Source organism: Cetorhinus maximus, chromosome 9, assembly GCF_964194155.1.
Source record: "Cetorhinus maximus chromosome 9, sCetMax3.hap1.1, whole genome shotgun sequence".
NCBI classification, from domain to species: Eukaryota; Metazoa; Chordata; class Chondrichthyes; order Lamniformes; family Cetorhinidae; genus Cetorhinus; species Cetorhinus maximus.
In genome coordinates, this window is record NC_135887.1 from 46,763,336 (window position 1) to 46,783,736 (window position 20,401).

The 20,401-nt window shown below is 42.8% G+C and overlaps 1 protein-coding gene across 7 annotated transcripts in view; it reads right to left on the minus strand.

The window, feature by feature from the left end:
- The window catches only part of LOC144684620 (rab effector Noc2-like), a 246,783-nt gene that overhangs the window by 121,769 nt on the left and 104,613 nt on the right, over nt 1-20,401 (minus strand). For all 7 annotated transcript variants that reach the window (XM_078548632.1, XM_078548633.1, XM_078548638.1 and 4 more), the window contains one exon: nt 16,318-16,447. In XM_078548632.1, coding sequence (XP_078404758.1) covers nt 16,318-16,447 — 130 coding nt within the window. The remainder of the gene's footprint in view (nt 1-16,317; nt 16,448-20,401) is intronic.

The window sequence follows — 20,401 nt, forward strand, 5'->3', positions numbered from 1 at the left end:
CTGGGTAGCCGCCTTCCCGCCTTCTGTGTGGCAAACCTCAATGTTTCTTTGGGTGCCGGTGAGCCTCTTGTGTGGTCCCTGTAGTTTTATATTTCCTGCATTTGCAGATCTCTCTCCCCAAGCTAGCCCTCCCATAGTTTGGCACTGCTTTGCATAGCTATTTTCATGCTCTTTTCTGTCTTCTGAAATTATCTTCATGCCCCTTCCACCAGTTTCCATAATTTTGTTCATCCCCTGCCCCATCTGCGCACCCCAACCCCTCCTCCCACCCCCATTTCACGCCAACCATCTTCCATAGTTCTGTATTTGTTTAAAAGCCTCTCGGACTTGCTACATATTTTCAGTATTTTATTTTAGATTTTTCAGTATTTACTTTTCCACACCTACCCTCCCCAAATTCATCTAACATGTTAGAATTTGATTTGTGGAGAAAGATAAAATGTTTTGTCAAAAGAAAGCTTAACTACCATCTCAAATGAAGCAGACTTCACACATTTAATTGCAAAATAATTGAAATGATTAAATAATTACCATCAAAAGCTCATTTCACAAAAAAAGAAAATGTATTCTTAAAATCAATTATTGCAAGCTTTTTGTACTCAAGAAATTTGGTATAAATATGAACATTACATCTTGTTAAAAAAAAACACAAATCAATTTGCACAAAGGAAGTTGGGAGAACAGAGAAAAATTACAGATCAGTACTTCGGCATGTTGATATGCTTGGGAGCGAAACAACAAGGGAGGAAAAGAGATTCCATATGGACAAAGAAAGAGACAGCCAGCATGGAGATTCAGGGCAGGCGAAACAGAAATATTAAGGTTAGCTACAGGTCACATTGGAGGGAGGGGAAAAATGGTCAATGATAACTGTAAAAGTAAGCTGAACTTAAAAAGTGAAGTAAATAATAATCAAAAAGGAAGCAAGCAGCGTGTAAAAAAAGCTAATGGTAAAGACTGGCAGAATATTTAGTAAGTGTTTTACCCGTGTTGTTAGAGGCAATCATGGTATACGTTATTTGTAAAAGGATTATAATGCCACATAATGTAAAATGTGTTATGAGGATCAATGATTCGTGTGACTGAACTATTCACATTAGGTTTGTTTACTAAGACTTTTACAATCATGTTTAGGGATCAAATTTCATGATTGTGTATGGTTTATCAATAAAAACATAAAGCTATGGCCTTGATTATTATATGGTTTAGGAACAGAGCAGTAAGAGTAGGCCATTCAGTATGATCATGGCTGATCATCCACTTCATTGCCTTTTCCCACACTATCCACATATCCTTTCATGTCATCGGCATTTAGAAATCTGTCAATCTCTGCTTTAAACATACTTAATGATTGAGCTTCCACAGCCCCCTGGGGTAGAGAATTCCAAAGATTCACAACCCTCTGAGTTAAAAAAAATTCTCCTTAATTATATACTAAGTTTCATCTCTTACCTTTTTGAAGAATGAATAGGTTAATGGTAGAAACGCTGCACCAGACCGCGGGTAACTACTGTGTAGCAGCACTGCGGGGGAAGAGAGCTGAAGTGGGGGGCTGGCACGAGTGTGATGAATTCCTGGACTTAAGTAGCATTGAGGAAGATGCTTGGAAGCAAGAGTCAAGAATTTTGAGAACTGAGAGCACTGTGGAGCACAGGATTCAGACATTTTGGGGTTTGGCAGTACAAGACAGGCAAAATTAAATACTGCTGCAGTGTGGAAAACTCAGGGAGAGGGGAACGATTATCAGGTCGAAAAAGATCAATGGGGCAATTTTAACCTAACACAACCTGCAGGGAAACTGAAGGATAGGACTAGTCACCTGTTTTACTTAACGCCTGAATTTGCTTTCCATTGATGTCAAATGGCTGTAAATTGACAGGCGATTCAAACCACCCATTTCCAGCCAAGGGGTTGTGTTACAGCTATCCTCTAGGACTAGGTTTGGGTGGCATTTAGTATTGGTGTTTGGTAAACATGTGAGGAGGAACTGAGTAAGCACACAAAGAAATCATGAATTGTGGAAGAATTGAAAAGGAGTTCCTGGTACTTGGGCATATTTGGTAGGAGGTCTAGACTTTACAAGCGTTAGGATAGCCTTGGAATCAATGAATATTATGGAGGATGCCCTGGAGGCATGGAAGCAATGGGAAGAACATTTTCAGGAAATTGGAGCATTGGAGGTCCTGGAACATGGGAGTACTGAGACCTAACACTGTGGGAACATTATAAGTGGTGAACTGGTGTCAGGTATTGGCGAAGTGTTGTCTCGGGCGCTAGAACTAACAAGAGAGGATTCCTGGAAGCAACAAGGACAGGGTGTCTCATGCTGTGGGGGAATTGGGAGAGTAATGGAGACTTTAACCAGCACCCTGCCTTTTCCTCCAGGGCCCTCACTTTTATCTGTCATCTCCTCCAGCCCTACAATCCTTCAAGATTTCACCACTCCTCTAATTCTGATCTCTTGAGCCTCTCCAGTTTTAATATCTCCACCACTGGTGGCCGTACCTTCAGCTGCCAATGCCCCAAGCTCTGGAATTCCCTCACTTAAAGCTCTCCACCTCTTTTCTTCTTGAAAACATATCTTAAAAACTTACCTCTTTGACCAAAATTCTAGTCATTTGCCCTAATATCTCCTTAAGCGCTTCAGTGTCAAACTTTGCTTTATAATGCTCCCATGAAGTACCTTGGAACATATTATTTATTAAGGCACTATAAAAATACAAGTTGTTGCTGTGGGTGGCACTAGCCTCAGTTAATATTAACTACCCACATATATTGTATACTCCTGAATGCTTAACCTCATGATGATAATAATCATGTTAGCTAGTATTTATAGATATATGTGTCTGTCTTAATATTTGATTGCTCAAATAGTAACAAGTTATCCAATATCACTTGTTCAACGCTGTGTTTGTTGTGGTTTATATAAATATTAAAATACTTTGCACTGTAGTTGTAAAGCAGCTCAGCAATGAACTAAATTTCTTATCTTATAACCCTTAGACAGCTACTTACATCTACAGCAGAAATCTAGTTCAATTCCCTTGTAAACAGGTTAGGAAAAAGGCAAAGATTAGTTTGATACCTTTTAATTATATAGAGTGAAAATTGGAAATTTCAGTCATACAATCAGATCTGTACTGGAGATGTTTTACCAACCACTGCTAACTTACACTACCTCGATTACTTAACAATCCTGCTACAGATATCAGAGCTGAATGCAACAGGAGACTTCATTCTTCCATTAGTTTTAGAAATACAAACACAGGCATTTGAAATATTTTAGTGAATTTCAGAAATGTAATCTTTTATACAACATTATTCACAAACATACTCAATAAGAAATGTGTACACAATAGTTTTACATTTTTTCATTACACTCGTTTCAATTTTCTCTGATGCAGCACACGTTATTCTACCCTCCCAATTTTCTTTTTCACGTAATTTGTTTTATTTAAGTCATGCGTTTTCCCTTAATCCTTCTATATCAAACAGGAGACAAAGGACATTTTTCTATCAACATGATTAGGCTATCACTTAATATAAAAGAAATACTACCTCCCAAGTAGTTCAGTGGCAAGTATAAATCAGGTACGTCCCAAGTACAATTCCATTTATTGTGAGGTAGTTGATCCCAGCTGGAATGAAGGATGCTACAATTTCCCTAAAGGCTCTAGGATGAGGATGGGGAAAAACAAAGTTTCCATTCCTGACCACTATCCTGGAGGTCTGCAGGCATTGGTATCTGGTGAGTGTAGAATCTGGCCAGGCTGTGATACAGCCAACCCTATCCAGGATCTAAAAGCTTCACTATGTAAGCTCACATATGAAGAACTGGCACTTGGAAGAACTACAGGAGAATACATCTCAGATTGTTATGAAAATCTTTAGAAGGGGAGAGAGCAAAAGGAGAAAATTAGTGGAATGGGGAAAAAAAAATACGATACTCGAGTAGGTAATCTTTTCTTTAACAAAAATGGAAAATGCAGTAAAAACTCAGCAGGTCTGACAGCATCTGTGGAGAGAGAAAAACAAAGTTAACGTTTCGAGTCCATATGACCCTTCTTCAGAGCTCTGTCATATGGACAGGGGGTCATATGGACTCGAAACGTTAACTTTGTTTTTCTCTCTCCACAGATGCTGTCAGGCCTGCTGAGTTTTTACTGCATTTTCTGTTTTTAATTTCATATTTCCAGCATCCGCAGTATTTTGCTTTAATCTTTTCTTTACTTTGGATATCCTGATTCAAAGCAAGCCATGCTCCCCTGGGCATGAGCTCAGTGTATAAATCCTGCTTTAAGAAGTTAACTAAAGATAGGTTAACAATCTGTGCTATTTCATGATTATTTGATAACCTCCACTTACATGACCTGTTCAACATAGGGAACAACCATCTGGCCTGTTTCATCACCATTGTGCAGTTTTCATAAAAATGAAGTTAGGTGCAAGAAGGGGAGAATAAACAGTGTTCGTTTCATGCATAGCAGGGGAAATGAAAGGTTAATAATCTCTTGTGAGAGAGAGAATTTCATTCCAACAAACAGGAGAAGCACAAGCAGAGAGGAAAAAACAGTTATCTTTAATAATCTACAGGTGCAGAAAATCAATTACCAGGGAAGCATGGAGATAAAACAGAGTATAAAATGGAACATTACAACAGTTATGTGACCTTTGTGAACAGGCATCAAAAGAAACTAGAGCTCTAATATCCCTTGCATATTCTGGATATACATTGTGCACATCAGGCTGTATTTGTGCATTCACAATGCCGTATAACATGACAAACACAAATGCCAGATGGTTGTTAATTTGTCTTTTTTTTGAAGAAATGTGAAATGTCACTGAATCTGCTGGGTGTTGATGACTCAGGTCAGTCAATAGTACTGTATCGGTTCTCAATGGCATTAGAAAGATCACATACAACTTCCAAATAGAACAAAATCAATGCTTAAACGTCTACATGCTATACATGAAAAAAGCAAAAGCTTATTTCAATGATACCTGTGACCAGGATTAAATAAATCTTGCACAAGTGCTTAATTTGAAGATAGAACTACTAGTGAAAAAGGAAAAGGCTGTACGATGCCAGAAGTACTTTCATCAATACATTTTTTAAAAAATCTTTTGGATTTTGTTTTGCACCATTTCAGTTTTCTTCTGGAATGCAACAGAAGCCCTAAAGTCCCTTGTATTTTGGATTATAGTGTACACATTTTGGAGCAAGCGTGTTCGAAGGAAGACAACTTTGCAGGTGTGTGCAATTCATCTGGAAGTGAGAGTGGGCGCCTCCCAAAACTGCCCATTTCCACTCTCAAGTGGACGTGGCAAGATAAGGCAGTAAAGACGGGATGTTATCAGATATCAGAATTCCCGTCATTAATGCTCCACTTACATTGAGGTCACTGGACTCCTGTCTGAAGCGAGAGTACTAACTTACCAGGATAGTGGTGGAAGTGACATTCAAATGGGTTTTCTTTTACAATCTTTGTCTGCAGTAACTGTAAAACTGGGGCAATTTAATTATTCCATTCCTTTTCAGTTGTTCAGAATGCTTACATGCTGACCCCATCTCTACAGGTCACAATTCTAACACACCTCCCACTACCAAAAAACACCTGTTTAAAAGGTTTAGGAATCCTGATTCCACATGTTATGCACATCTGTTCCCATGGTAAGGGTGGAACCACAAATAAACATTTTTACAAAATAAATTTGACATCCTCTTTTGGGAATTTGGACCTGAAAGCTCTGTTTCCACCTATGCTGCTCTTCATTAAATTCAATACAGTTACTTGTTTACTTTGACTTTGAACCAAAGTAAAACAATGACATGTGAAATAGCAACACTGTCATTATTTCTTTAAACTTGGTGCTTCTATAAAGGCAGAGGACAGAAAGGAAGTGCAGGGTGCAATGTATTGTCGGAGGGGCACTTATCTAGATATGGCTCTAGAACAGTCTATGCAACACCCATGGAGATGGTTACAAAGTAATGTCATTGTGTGTTACTCGAGCTGGAGCAGCAATCAACCATGGCCACACTTGGGGCAGAATTTTGTCTTTGGTGGGCGTGCGGGCCCCACTGGCTCGGCGGCGGACGGACAGCCGACCCCCAGCGCCGAAACGGGGCCTGCCACCATTTTGAGCGGGCGGGCCAATTAAGGCCCGCCCAACAGGAAGCGCTATAGCTTCCTGTGCTGGGGGGGGGTGGGGGGGGAGGGAATCCCCAGCTGTCAAAGTGCGCTATGCGCGCGAAAGAGCGCACTGCTCCCTGAGACAAGGTGCTGTCTCAGAGAGATTAGTGACAGTGCACAAAAGTTAAAAAACAGAAAAATAAAAATATTATTAACATGTCCCCTCATGTGACAATGTCACATGAGATGGGGCATGTTAATAAAAACGACATAAACTTTGTTACACTTTTTAAAAACAGACATGAAACCTCATCCAGGCAGTGGATGAGGTTTCATGTATAATCAGGAGCCCGCTGGGGCTCCTAGCCTGCCCGCCAGCCTTAAGGTTGGACAGGCAGGTCTTTAATGATCTTAATTAGCCTGTCTATGGCCTTAATTGGCCATTGACAGATCGGCGGGCGGACAGCTGATTTCACTGTCCGCCCACCTTCCTAAAAATTTAAAGGGACCGGGATGACCACGGGGGTTCTTCTCAATGTCATTCCGCGTAATTTTCCCGTCGGCGAGCGGGCCCCGCCCCCAAATCACCAACAGGAAAATTCTGGCCTTGGTCTCTAAAGTTAAGGAGACCACAGCCTTTACCTTCCTATTTCAAGACCTTTTTAAGACGTCACAGGAGATTTGATAATAGTGAGCCATTACTCAGTAGGCCAATACATTCAAAATGTCACCAAGATTATGCTAAGGCACACTCGCTATGATGCATAATTTGACACTGAGCTGTAGCAACAGAGGTCAAAACAGTGGGGTTTCTTGATGGTTACCCAAGTGTGTGGGGTATCATGTTTACAAATATGCCCATCTAGATTCTCAGGTCAAGCCCTGCAATACAAAACTGAAAACAATATTACATGTAAAATGCATCTCAGAATAGGTGCCGAAATGGTGATGGGGTACTGTATGCTCCATATAATCTTAATCAAGAGATTCACCAGTGTGGCAGCTGGCAACGAGGGTCTGCAAAACACCTACTGCTGTAGAATAATGTGTTCTAACCCCCAGTCTGTGTGCTGTCAGAGAAGTGAAGCATGCTCTTGCTGTGAAAATTAGGTACTAGTATTCCCATGGAAAATGTTGTGTGAAAGTAACATAGTGGGTGTATTGATGTGGCCATTTGATCACTCCAGACCTCCACCATTGCCTGTAGAAGAAGCAAGTAATTGCGTAAGCCGTGGGTACTTTCTCAGGTTCCAATAAGTGGCCTAAATATCTGTTTAAAAGCAAGATGTGTCCTAACCATCCTCCCATCCTCCATTATTTCTAACCTCTTTGGTTTAACCTTTGCTTTAACAAAACCTGACTGCTAACACTCCCAGGCCCAGGTTTGTTGTACTTCATGCTGTCACTAGGGCCTGGATTTTTTCAGATTCAGAACGACTTTAGTTAATTAATTTAAAAATTTAAATAATTTAAACATTTAAAAATGGCAGATGGATCAATTCCAGGATTCCGGCCCCTATTCACACTGCCCCCAGATTTCACTGGCATGGGATAAGGGTGCCAACTTGCATTTCCAAACTGGTCAGCTGGGTAGGCATCTCCTAGCCCTGCAATTTTCATGGAGTCGGGTCAACTTCTCCATGACTCATGGTTCATGCCCCTCAGAGCCATAGTCTGGATTCAGTAACTTTATGAAAGGTAAGTTCAAAAGGTCGTACCCATGTCCCTTTCATTTTCCCTTTTGACCCCTCCATTCCAACTCATGTCCCCTCCCGCTTTCCCATAGCCCTAAATAGCCCCCATGCCAACTCATGCCCCTTCCATGCCATTCACCCAGAATAGCAAGCAGTGTAGGCATCACGTATGCAGTTCTCCAGATAAGTAAGCCCATCTGCTGTTTTATGATTCCATCTCTTCTATTCTGATACTAAGAAACAAACATAGGTAACCTTCTGAACTGCCATTTTCTTTTAAGTGTTCTGACAATCTCTAAAGCCCGGAATTTTAGTTAACTTACTTTCAAAACAACCATCTTCCCAGAACAGAACATTACCTCTAAAACATTAACATGAACCACAAATGAGAATTTCCTCATGATGTTCACCACACAGGATAACAAAATCAGATGAAGTAAAGATAATGTCTTACAAGAAAAACTGAAATCCTAATTACTCAATGGCTACTTTCTAATAAGTATTTCATAATTAATAGATCAAAAACAAATGTGCGGTTGAAAGGAATAATCTTGCTTGATGGAGATCATTTACAGTTTTGTTATGATCCCAGCTGATATTACAACTGGACAAGCCTAATCTCAGGGTGGAGACCATCTTGACAGATGCTAATTTTTATTTGTTTGTTTAGATACGTGGAGAGGGGCTACTGAACAGAGTCAGCAAATGAACTTTTAACAAAAGCATAAAACATTTATTAAACAGGAAAAAATGAACTGTATTACAATACTCCTTCACCCACAACTATACCTTTACAGATCTATATACATATTTGTAAGGATAACACAAATTACAAAAGCTATCTTGTCCTCTAATGTTCACAGTAAGTACAGTCCATGTAAACCAATTGGCAACCTGTGGTCAGACACACCACACTCTGAAACCAAGTGACAGATGCCACCTCAGGAAGATGCTATGGATCTCTCCTCAACTCCCACTAGATGCTTGAAACACCATGAGCCAATCAGTCTCACTGAACACCATCTTTCATATGAGGATTTCCAATCTCCACTTTCCAAGAACCCACTTTAGAACCTTCTCCTAAACTGATGATTTATTTCAGACTCCTTCCGCAAGGGCTCACCTCCAGGGTTTCTCCTTCTGATGTTCCTCTCCCCTGGGTCTCCACATGCATTGAAGCTTTCTTCCATGCGCACTCTATCACCGACTCAGCTGGCAACAGTACACCACTGCTTCACATCCCCATAGTTACAGAACTTTGTTGCCTCTTTGGACCGTCTGACTTCTCACAAGCCTTTATATCGCTTTGACTCTGCTTCCTGCAGCTTGGAGCTATCAGCTTGAAGCTTGGGGCCTTTCTCTGCCCCTCACTCTTAACTTCATTAACAGGACCTTTTCCAGGCTCCTGTCCTTCCTTTGGCTAGAAGGTCTGCTTGGGACCTTCTCCTGTTCCACTCCCCTAGATTTTTGGGGGCTTTTTTCTTTAGCTTGGGACTGACTATCTGTCCCCTTTTCTCCAATCTCTTTCTGGCAGCTACTTTCAACCAACTTTAGATTGGGACTGGCCATCTGCCCCTTCCAGGCTGCTTCTGCCTTCCAGCTGTCTTCAAAACTGAACTAAAAATTGATGTTTCTAGTTTCTTGTGTGAGCGCCTGTGGTAGGGAACTGCCTCTCTGGATCCCTGTTGTTAGGCAACAGTCCAGTTTTTCTTCCCTTGTGTTTGCTTAGCTTCTCTTACAATCGTAAACTCTCATTAGAAATGCAGGCACCTTTCAAAGTGAAACTAAATCTCAACTTGTCCTTTTCTTAACATGCAGATACAGAAGTACAATTCAAGCTTAAACAGTAAAGCTAAAACTCATTCCTAACACCCACAAATACCAATATAACTTACCTAAACTCTATTTCCTAACAGTTTATAGATAGCATAAGTTGACCTGGCAAGATCCCAACACATGTATTTGGTTATATTAAAATTTGCCAGGCCATTTAAAACTTAATTACTTTGGTTAGCCTTAAACTACACACATTGAAAGAAAATAATGAAGTGACACATTCAAATTAAATATTTCCAACATCCATTGTACATTATGCTAAGAGTGTCAAATGTATTTTTAAACTCATAGGCTTTTTATCGATTTGACCTCAGATCTGTTACAATATCCTTTATCATTTTTGTGTTTCAATCTTCCTACCAAAATCTAGCAGTTTTTGGAACATCTCTATAAGCCACATGTAAATTTGTGATCTTTTGAGGGGACATGGGGACATTCCAAGTTTACCTTTCTTTCTGCCAGGCCATTTTTGGTTGGGAGAAATGCTATTTTCCAACACAGATTAGTGGTTCTCTAATCCTCACTCTCAGATAACATCATTAATAATGCCAAGGTCTCTTATTAGCAATAGTTTAGCAGGCACATTGGAGATGAGTTGATGGTCAGAAGTTATCTATTTCATAGTCAACTGGGCTAAAGGAAAATATTAATTCTGCACATTTAGTTGACATTTTGTTGACAAACATTAGAAAATCAATTAGTATAGAATTTCCAAATAAGATTTTTTTTATTCATTTACGGGATGTGGGCGTTGCTAGCTAGGCCAACATTTATTGCCCATCCGTAACTGCCCAAGAGGCGGGGATGTTGAGCTGCCTTCATGAACCGCTACAGTCCATGTGGTGTAGGTACACCACACTGCTGTAAGGGAGGGAGTTCCAGCATTTTGACCCAGCTAGAGTGAAGGAACAGTGATATATTTCCAAGTCAGGATGGTGAGTGATGCAGAGGGGAACTTGCAGGTGGTGGTGTTCTCATGAATCTGCTGCCCTTGTCCTTCTAGATAGTAGCGGTCAAGGGTTTGGAAGGTGCTACCGAAGGAACCTTGGTGAGTTTCTGCAGTGCATCTGGTAGATGGTACACACTGCTGCCACTGTGCGTCAGTGGTAGAGAGAGTGAATGTTTGTGGAAGGGCTGCCAATCAAGTGGGCTGCTTTGTCCTGGATGGTGTCAAACTTCTTGAGTGTTATTGGAGCTGCACTCATGCCGGCAAGTGGAGTGTATTCCATCACACTCCTGATTTGTGCCTTGTAGATGTGGGCAGGATTTGGGGAGTCAGGTGGTGAGTTATTTGCCATAGGATTCCTCGCCTCTGACCTGCTATTGTAGCCACAGTATTTATGTGGCTAGTCCAGTTCAGTTTCTGGTCAGTTGTAAGCCCAGGATGTTAATAGAGGAGGATTCAGCATTGGCAATGCCATTGAATGTCAAGGGGCAATTGTTAGATTCTCTCTTGTTAGAGATGGTCATTGCCTGGCACTTGTGTGGCACCAATGTTACTTGCCACTTGTCCCCCAAGCCTGGATACTGTCCAGGTCTTGCTGCGTTTGGACATAGACTGTTTCCGTATCTGAGGAGTCGTGAATGGTGCTAAACATAGTGCAATCATCAGTGAACATCCCCACTCTGACCTTATGTTAGAAGGTAGGTCATTGATGAAGCCGCTAAAATGCTTGGGCCTAGGACACTACCCTAAGGAACACCTGCAGTGATGTCCTGAAATTGAGATGATTGGCCTCCAACAACCACAACCATCTTCCTTTGTGCTAGGTATGACTCCAACCAGCAGAGAGTTTTACCCCTGGTTCCCACTGACTCCAGTTTTGCTAGGGCTCCTTGATGCCACACTCGGTCAAATGCTGCCTTGATGCCAAGGGCAGTCACTCCACCTCACCTCTGAGTTCAGCTCTTTTGTCCCTATTTGAACCAAGGCTGTGATAAGAGCAGGAGCTGGTGGAACCCAAGCTGAGCGTCAGTCAGCAGGTTATAGCTAAGCAAGTGCCGCTTGATAGCACTGTTGATGACCCCTTCCATCACTTTACTGATGATCGCGAGTAGACTGGTGGGGTGGTAATTGGCCAGGTTAGATTTGTCCAGCCTTTTGTGTACAGGACATACCTGGGCAATTTTCGTTGCCGGGTAAATGCCAATGTTGTAGCTGTACTGGAGCAGCTTGGCCAGAGGCGCGGCAAGTTCTGGAGCATAAGTCTTCAGTACTATTGTCAGAATATTGTCAGGGCCCATAACCTTTGTAGTATCTAGTGCCTTCAGCTATTTCTTGATATCACGTGGAGTGAATCGAATTGGCTGAAGACTGGCATCTGTGACACTGGGGACCTCCAGAGAAGGCCGAGTTGGATCATCCACTTGGCACTTCTGGCTGAAGATTGTTGCCTTATCTTTTGCACTGATAGGCTGGGCTCCTCAATCATTGAAGATGGGGATATTTGTGTGGCCTCCTCCTCCAGCGAGTTGTTTAATTGTCCACCACCATTCACGACTGAATGTGGCAGGACTGCAGAGCTTAGATCTGACCCGGTGGTTGTGGAATTGCTTAGCATAAGCAGTAAGCGATAGAGCTGTCTGGCATGCAAGGAGTCCTGTGTTGTAGCTTCACCAAGTTGACACCTAATTATCAGGTATGCCTGGTGCTCCTCCTGGTAAGCCCTCCTACACTCTTCAGGGTTGATCCCCTGGCTTGGTGGTAATGGTGGAGTGGGGGATATGCTGAGCCATGAGGTGACAGATTGTGGTCGAGTATAATTCTGCTGCTGATGGCCTACTGTGCCTCATGGATGCCCAGTCTTGAGTTCCTCTGACATGTTCTCCTTTTTCCTTAACCGAGGTTTTCCGCCCACGGTCGTTGACAGGGCCCTCAACCGTGTCCGGCCCATCTCCCACGCATCTGCCCTCACGCCTTCTCCTCCCTCCCAGAAACATGATAGGGTCCCCTTGTCCTCACTTATCACCCCACCAGCCTCCGCATTCAAAGGATCATCCTCCACCATTTCTGTCTACTCCAGCATGATGCCACCACCAAACACATCTTCCCTTCACCCCCCCCCCCGGCAGCATTCCGTAGGCATCGTTCCCTCCGGGACACCCTGGTCCACTCCTCCATCACCCCCTACTCCTCAACCCCCACCTATGGCACCTCCCCATGCCCACGCAGAAGATGCAACACCTGCCCCTTCACTTCCTCTCTCCTCACCGTCCAAGGGCCCAAACACTCCTTTCAAGTGAAGCAGCATTTCACTTGCATTTCCCCTAACTTAGTCTACTGCATTCGTTGCTCCCAATGCGGTCTCCTCTACATTGGAGAGACCAAACGTAAACTGGGCGATCGCTTTGCAGAACACCTGCGGTCTGTCTGCAAGAAAGACCCAAACCTCCTTGTCGCTTGCCATTTTAACACTCCACCCTGCTCTCTTGCCCACATGTCTGTCCTTGGCTTGCTGCATTGTTCCAGTGAAGCCCAACGCAAACTGGAGGAACAGCACCTCATCTTCCGACTAGGCACTTTACAGCCTTCCGGACTGAATATTGAATTCAACAACTTTAGATCTTGAACTCCTTCCTCCATCCCACCCCCTTTCCGTTTCTTCCCCCTCCCTTTTGTTTTTTCCAATAATTTATATAGATTTTTCTTTTCCCACCTATTTCCATTATTTTTAAATCTATACCTGTAATGCCCTGTCAGTCTTTCCACCCCACCCCCACTAGAGCTATACCTTGAGTGTCCTGCCATCCATTCTTAATTAGCACATTCTCTTAGATAATATCACCACCTTTAACACGTCTTTGTTCCTTTGTCTGTGACATCTTTTGATTATCTGCTCCTATCACTGCTTGCTTGTCCCTACTACCACCCCCACCCCCCAACTTCTCTCCCCCCCACCCCACCCCCCACCTTAAATCAGCTTATATTTCACCCCTCTCCTAACTTTACTCAGTTCTGCTGAAGGGTCATGAGGACTCGAAACGTCAACTCTTCTCTTCTCCGCCGATGCTGCCAGACCTGCTGAGTTTTTCCTGGTAATTCTGTTTTTGTTTTGGATTTCCAACATCCGCAGTAGTTTTTTAGTTTTTTGTTTTTATCCCAGTCTTGAGTTGCAAGATCTACTCAAAATCTATCCCATTTAGCACGGTGTTAATGCCACACAGCATGATGGAGGGTATCCTCAATGTGAAGACGGGACTTCATCTCCACAACGACTGTGCGGTGGTCATTCCTACCGATACTGCCACGGACAGATGCATCTGCAGCAGGCAGGCTGTTGAGGATGAGGTCAAGTATGTTTTTCCCTCCTGTTGGTTCCCTCACCGCCTGCCGCAAACCCAGTCTAGCAGCTATGTCCCGTAGGACTCGGTCACCTCGGTCAGTAGTAGTGCAACCAAGCCACTCTTGACGATTGACATTGAAGTACCCCACCCAGAGTGCATTTTGCACCCTTGCCACCCACAGTGCTTCCATCAAGTGGTGTTCAATATGGATGAGTACCGATTCATCAGCTGAGGGTGAGCGGTACGTGGTAATCAGCAGGAGGTTTCCTTGCCCATGTTTGACCCGATGCCATGAGGCTTCATGGGGGTTGCAGTCAATGTCGAGGACTCACAGGAACTTCCTCCCGATCGCATACCACAGTGCCACCACCTCTGCTGGGTCTGTCCTGGCTATAGGACAGGACATTCTCATGGATGGGGATGGTGGTGTCTGTGATGTGATCAATAGCATATGATTCCTTGAGTATGACTTTGTCAGGCTTTTGCTTAACATAGAAAGGTAAAAAATAGGAGGAGTCGGTCATTTGGCCCTTCAAGCCTGCTCTGCCATTCAATATGATCATGGCTGATCCTCTATTTCAACGCTGTACTCCTGCGCTCTCCCCATACCCCTTGACGCCTTTAGAGTCCAGAAATCTATCTACTTCCTTCTTAAATATGTTCAGTGTTTTGGCCTCCACAGCCTTCTGTGGTAGAGAATACCATAGGTTCACCACCCTCTGAGTGAAGAGGTTTCTCCTCATCGCAGTCTTGAATGGTCTACCCATATCCTGAGACTGTGACCCATTGTTCTAGGTCCCCCCCAGCCAGAGGAAAGATCATCCCTGCACCCAGTCTGTCCATCCCTGTCAGAATTTTATATGTTTCAGTGAGATCTCCTCTCATTCTTCTAAACTAGTCGGCCCAATCTCTCCTCATACAACAATCCTGCCATCCCAGGAATCAGTCTGGTGAACCTTCACTGCACTCCCTCGATGGAAAGTATATCCTTCCTTAGGTAAGGGGACCAAAACTGTACACAATACTCCAGGTGTGGTCTCACCAAGGCCCTGTACAGCTGCAGTAAGATATCCTTGCTCCTGTACCCAAGCCCTCTCGCAATGAAGGCCAACATATCTTAACTGCTCGCTGCACCTGCATGCATGCTTTCAGTGATTGGTGTACAAGGACATCCAGGTCCCTTTGTACATCAACATTTCCCAATCTATCACCGTTTAAATAATACTCTGCCATTGTTTTTTCCGACCAAAGTGAATAACTTCATACTTATCCATGTGATACTGCATCTGCCATGTATTTGCCCAGTCACCCAACCTGTCTAAATTGCCTTGAAGCCTCTTAGCACCCTCTTCATTGTTCACATTCCCACCAAGTTTCGTGTCATCAGCAAACTTGGAAATATTACATTTGGTTCCCTCATCCAAATTATTGATATATATTGCGAATAGCTGGGGCCCAGGCACTGATCCCTGCGGTACCCAACTAGTCACCGCCTGCCACTCCGAAAAAGACCCATTTATCCCTACTCTCTGTTTCCTGTCTGCTAACCAATTCTCAATCCACACGAATATATTACCCCTAATCCCATGTACTTTAATTTTACACATTAACCTCTTACGTGGGACTTTAACAAAAGCTTTCTGAGAATCCAAATATACCACATCCACTGGTTCTCCTTTATCTATTCTGCTAATTACATCCCCAAAGAACTCCAGTAAGTTTGTCAAATGTGATTTCCCTTTTATGTATCCATGTTGGCTTTGTCTAATCCTGTTGATATTTTCTAAGTCTCCTGTTATCACATCCTTTATATTAGGCTCTAGCATTTTCCCTACAACCGAGGTTAGGCTAACCGGTCTGTAATTCGCTGTTTTCTCCCTCCCTATTTTAAATAGTGGGGTTACATTTGCCACCCTCCAATCTGCTGGGACTAGTCTGTGAGGCAGCCCTCCCAATTTTGGCACAAGTCCCCAGATGTTAATAAGGAGGACTTTGCAGGGTTGACAGGGCTGGGTTTGCCATTGTTGTTTCCAGTGCCTAGGTCGATGCCGGGTGGTCTGTCATGTTTCATTCCTTCTTATGGATACATATTATAAATGGAACTGAACGACTTAAAGATCATAATTTCTTTTTAATCTATCAGTTCCCATGGTATGTCCAAACTATCTATTTTCTGAAATCAGAGCTGATATATGATAGTTCAAGTAATTTTCAGAATTTAGTGACTATTGACAAGTAAAATTATCTAGATAATTAATCAAATAAGCCTCCTCCACCACAGCATCGCATTAATAACTGAACTGGATTATTAAATGAAATGAGAAACATGATCTAATCACCCCCAAAACTGTCACTTATAAATACCTTACCTTCCTACAGTCTTGACAGAAGACAGATGTTGATCCCAGAAATCCAAGTAACTCTCCACATAACAAGCATTGGGATAGACCATTTCCCATCACATTCTTCTTCATGTTTTCTAAACGGTCAACGAGGCGACTAGATCACAAAAAGAAATTGAAATAAATGTGCTGCTTAACTGCAGTATTTCAAAAAGTTAGAAGTTCTTTTTTTAAAATTGCAACATAATCTAATATAAAAACCCCCCACTAATCTTATGTACATTTTTGAAGTTTTTGCACACTCTTTTTTGGTTTTAGGTCTAGGCCATGCACCTCTTGCAGCCAGCATAAGATGCCCCCAACGGTCTAAAGAGTCTTGGTATTTTGTCACATATGACAGGCCCGCAAGTATCAAATCAAACTTATGCCTAGAATGCCTGATCATCAAGCAGCTTCATACAGTTTCATAGGGATTTCTATTAATAAGTAACTTAAAACTTGCCTGAATGAAAATCTGAATGTATTAACTAAAGAAATAACAAGGAATCTAATTCTCTTTATAGGGAAGTGGAAATGCAGCATCACATGATTTGAATTTAACTACTTTGACCAAGATTTTGGTCATCTGCCCTAATATCTCCTTATGCAGCTTGGTGTTAAATTTTGCATGATAATGTTCCTGTGAAGTGCCTTTGGATATTTCACTAATGAAAAAAAATGATATAAGTACAAGTTGTTGTTTAAAACATACATCTTTTAGTTCATTAACAGCAACATCTTGGCTAATTCAGACAGGAATTAAGAATTGCATTGCAGTCATTTAGGAAGCCAATTATAAAACATATTGGGTATTACTCCTGCTTAATGCCCTGTGTCAGAATATAACACCAGATTATAGAGTTGAGGTTTAGCAATATCATAAATGTATACAAGTTACTAATGTTCCATCATTTTTTTTTAAACAGAAGCTAAATATTGTTCCAACTTAACTTATTGTATTAATTCAAGAAATTGGCATGTACGCTAGAAAATAGTCCAATTCAATTCAAGGTCTCTTTATATTTCATTAAATCTAAATCATAATTCTTTACAAATAAAAAGCCAAACACTGCAGATTCTATAAATGTGAAGCAAGAACAGAAAATGCTAGAAACAATCATCAGACAACATCTATGGTGAACACAGAGGAATTAGCATTTTGAATTTAGACCCATGTCAAAACCAGAAAGACACTACACCTGGCATCAATCTAGGCAACAGGCACAACAAGGGAACACCAAGCCCAGTCAATCCTGCAAAGTCCTTCTCACTAACATCTGGGAACCAGTGTCCAAATTGGGAGGGGTGTCCCACGGACTAGTCAAACAACAGACTGAGATGGTCATATTTACAGGATAATACCTTACAACCAACATCCCAGATGCCTCCACCACCATTCCTGAATGCATCCTGTCCCACCGGCAGGACAGACATGCCAGATATGGTGGCACAGTGGTATACAGTTGGAAGGGAGTGGCCCTGGGAGTCCTCAACATTGACTCTGGACCCCATGAAGTCTAAGGGCATCCTACCAATCATTAGGAAACTATCTACTGCCCTCCCTCAGCTGATGAATCAGTACTCCTCCATGTTGAACACCACTTGGAAGAAGCATTGAGGATAGTAAGGGCACAGAATGGACTCTGAGTGGGAGAGTTCAATGTCAATCCCTAAGAGCAGCTCTGCAGCACCATTACTGATCAAGCTGGCCGAGTCCTGAAGGCCATAATAGCCACACTGGACCTGCAGTAGGTGGTGAGAGAACCAACACGAAGGAAAAATCTCCTTGACATTGTCCTCACCACAAACGCATCTACCCATGAAGATATTGGAGGGAGTGACAGCTGCACAGTCTCCATCATGTTGAGTGGCACTACTGTTAATTGTATAAATTAAGGTTAAGTGTATACAGGTGGTGGGCACTCATTAGAAGGTTACTTGAGCACATATACAGAGACATCTATTGACACTGGTGGTGGTATGTAGAGTTAGGAGCCATACTTTGTAACTAAATCTAAAACTGAGAAAAGATGGACTTCTGGACTCCTCATTCACCAACTGGCTGTCAGGAGTTTAACAACTACCATCATGCTAATTCGTCAAGGCTCGTTCAACAGCATCTTCCAAACCCACAAACTCTTCCACCTAGCAGGGCAAGGGCAGCAGACACATGGGAACACAACCACCTGCAAATTCCCCTCTAACCCACAGACCATCCTGACTTTGGAACTATATCGTCGTTCTTTCACAGTTGTTGGATCAAAATCCTGGAGCCCCCATCCTAACAGCACTGTAGGTCTACTTAAACCAGGTGGGCTGCAGCAGTTCAAGAAGGCAGCTCACCACCACCACCACCCCAATGGCAAGGAGGAATAAATGCAGGCCTTGCCAGTGACATTCACATCCCATGAAAGAATAAAAAAAAGATTAGATATAGAAAAGATCTAGCAGTTCAAACCTGAGCATCCATGATGCACTGTAGCCCAACAACAGCAACAGAATTGTATTTCACCACAATCTATAAACCTTATGGTCTGGCATGTCCCTCACTTGACATTTACCATCAATTTACCATCAAGCCAGGTGATCAATACTGGTTCAATCAGAAGTGTTGAAGAACATGTCAGCAGCAGCGTCAGGCTTACCTAAAAATGAGGTGCCAACCTGATAAAGCTACAACACTGGATTATATGCAAGCTAAAGAGCAGAGGTCAGCGATATCAGCATCAGCAACATCAGATCTCAGGCAGTTTGATAGATTCCACATGCTATCAAGAGATGGCTGAGCATAAGGGAAACAGCAAAGGCAACAGGCACCAACAGTCCTGCCCCATCCAATTGTGAATGGTGGTGGATAACTAAACAACTCACTGGAGGAGGCAGCTCCACAAATATCCTCATCCTCAATGATGGGGGAGCCCAGCACATCAGTGCAAAAGATAAGGCTGAAGAATTGAAAGAATCTTCAGCCAGGAGTACAGAATGGATGATCCATCTCGGCCTCCATCAGAGGGCCCCAGTATCACAGATGCCAATCTTCAGCCAATTCGATTCACTCCACGTGATAAGAAACAACAGCTGAAGGCACTGGATACTGCAAAGGCTATGGGCCCTGACAACATTCCAGAAATAACACTGAAGACTTGTGCTCCAGAACTTGCTGAGCCCCTAGCCAAGCTGTTCCAATACAACTACAACACTGGCATCCATCTAGGTATGTCCTGTACATAAAAAGGTCAAATCTAACCCGGCCAATTACTGCCCCATCAGCCTATTCTCGATCATCAGGAAAATGATGGAAGGCATCATCAACAATGCTATCAAGCAGCACTTGCTTAGCAATAACCTGCTCACTGACGCTCAGTTTGAGTTCCACCAGGGCCACTCAGCTCCTGGTCTCATAACAGCATTGGTTCGAACATGAACCAAAGAGCTGAACTCCAGAGGTGTGGTGAGAGTGACTGCCCTTGACATCAAGGCAGCATTTAACCATTTGAGGATGCATCAAGGAGCCCTGGCAAAACTGAAGTAAATTGGAATCAGGGGGAAAGTTCTCCCCTGGCTGAAGTCATGTCTAGCACAAAGGAAGATGGTTGTGGTTGCTGGAGGTAATCATTTCAGTTCCAGGGAATCACTGAAAGAGTTCTTCAGGGTAGTGTCCTCAGCCCAACCATCTTCAGCTGCTCCATCAATGACCTTCCTTTCATCATAAAGTCAGAAGTGGGGATGTTCGCTGATGATTCACGACTCCTCAGATACTGAAGCAGCCCATGTCCAAATGCAGCAAGAACTGGATAATATCCAGGCTTGGGCTGACAAGTGGCAAGTAACATTCATGCCACACAAGTGCCAGGTAATGACCATCTCCAACAAGAGAGGATCTAACCATTGCCCCTTGACATGCAATGGCTTTACCATCGCTGAATCCCCCACTATCAACATCCTGGGGGGTCACCACTGACCAGAAACTAAATTGAACCAGCCATATAACTACTGTGGCTACAAGAGCAGGTCAGAGGCTAGGAATCCTGCACCAAGCAACTCACCTCCTGACTCCCAATGCCTGTCCACC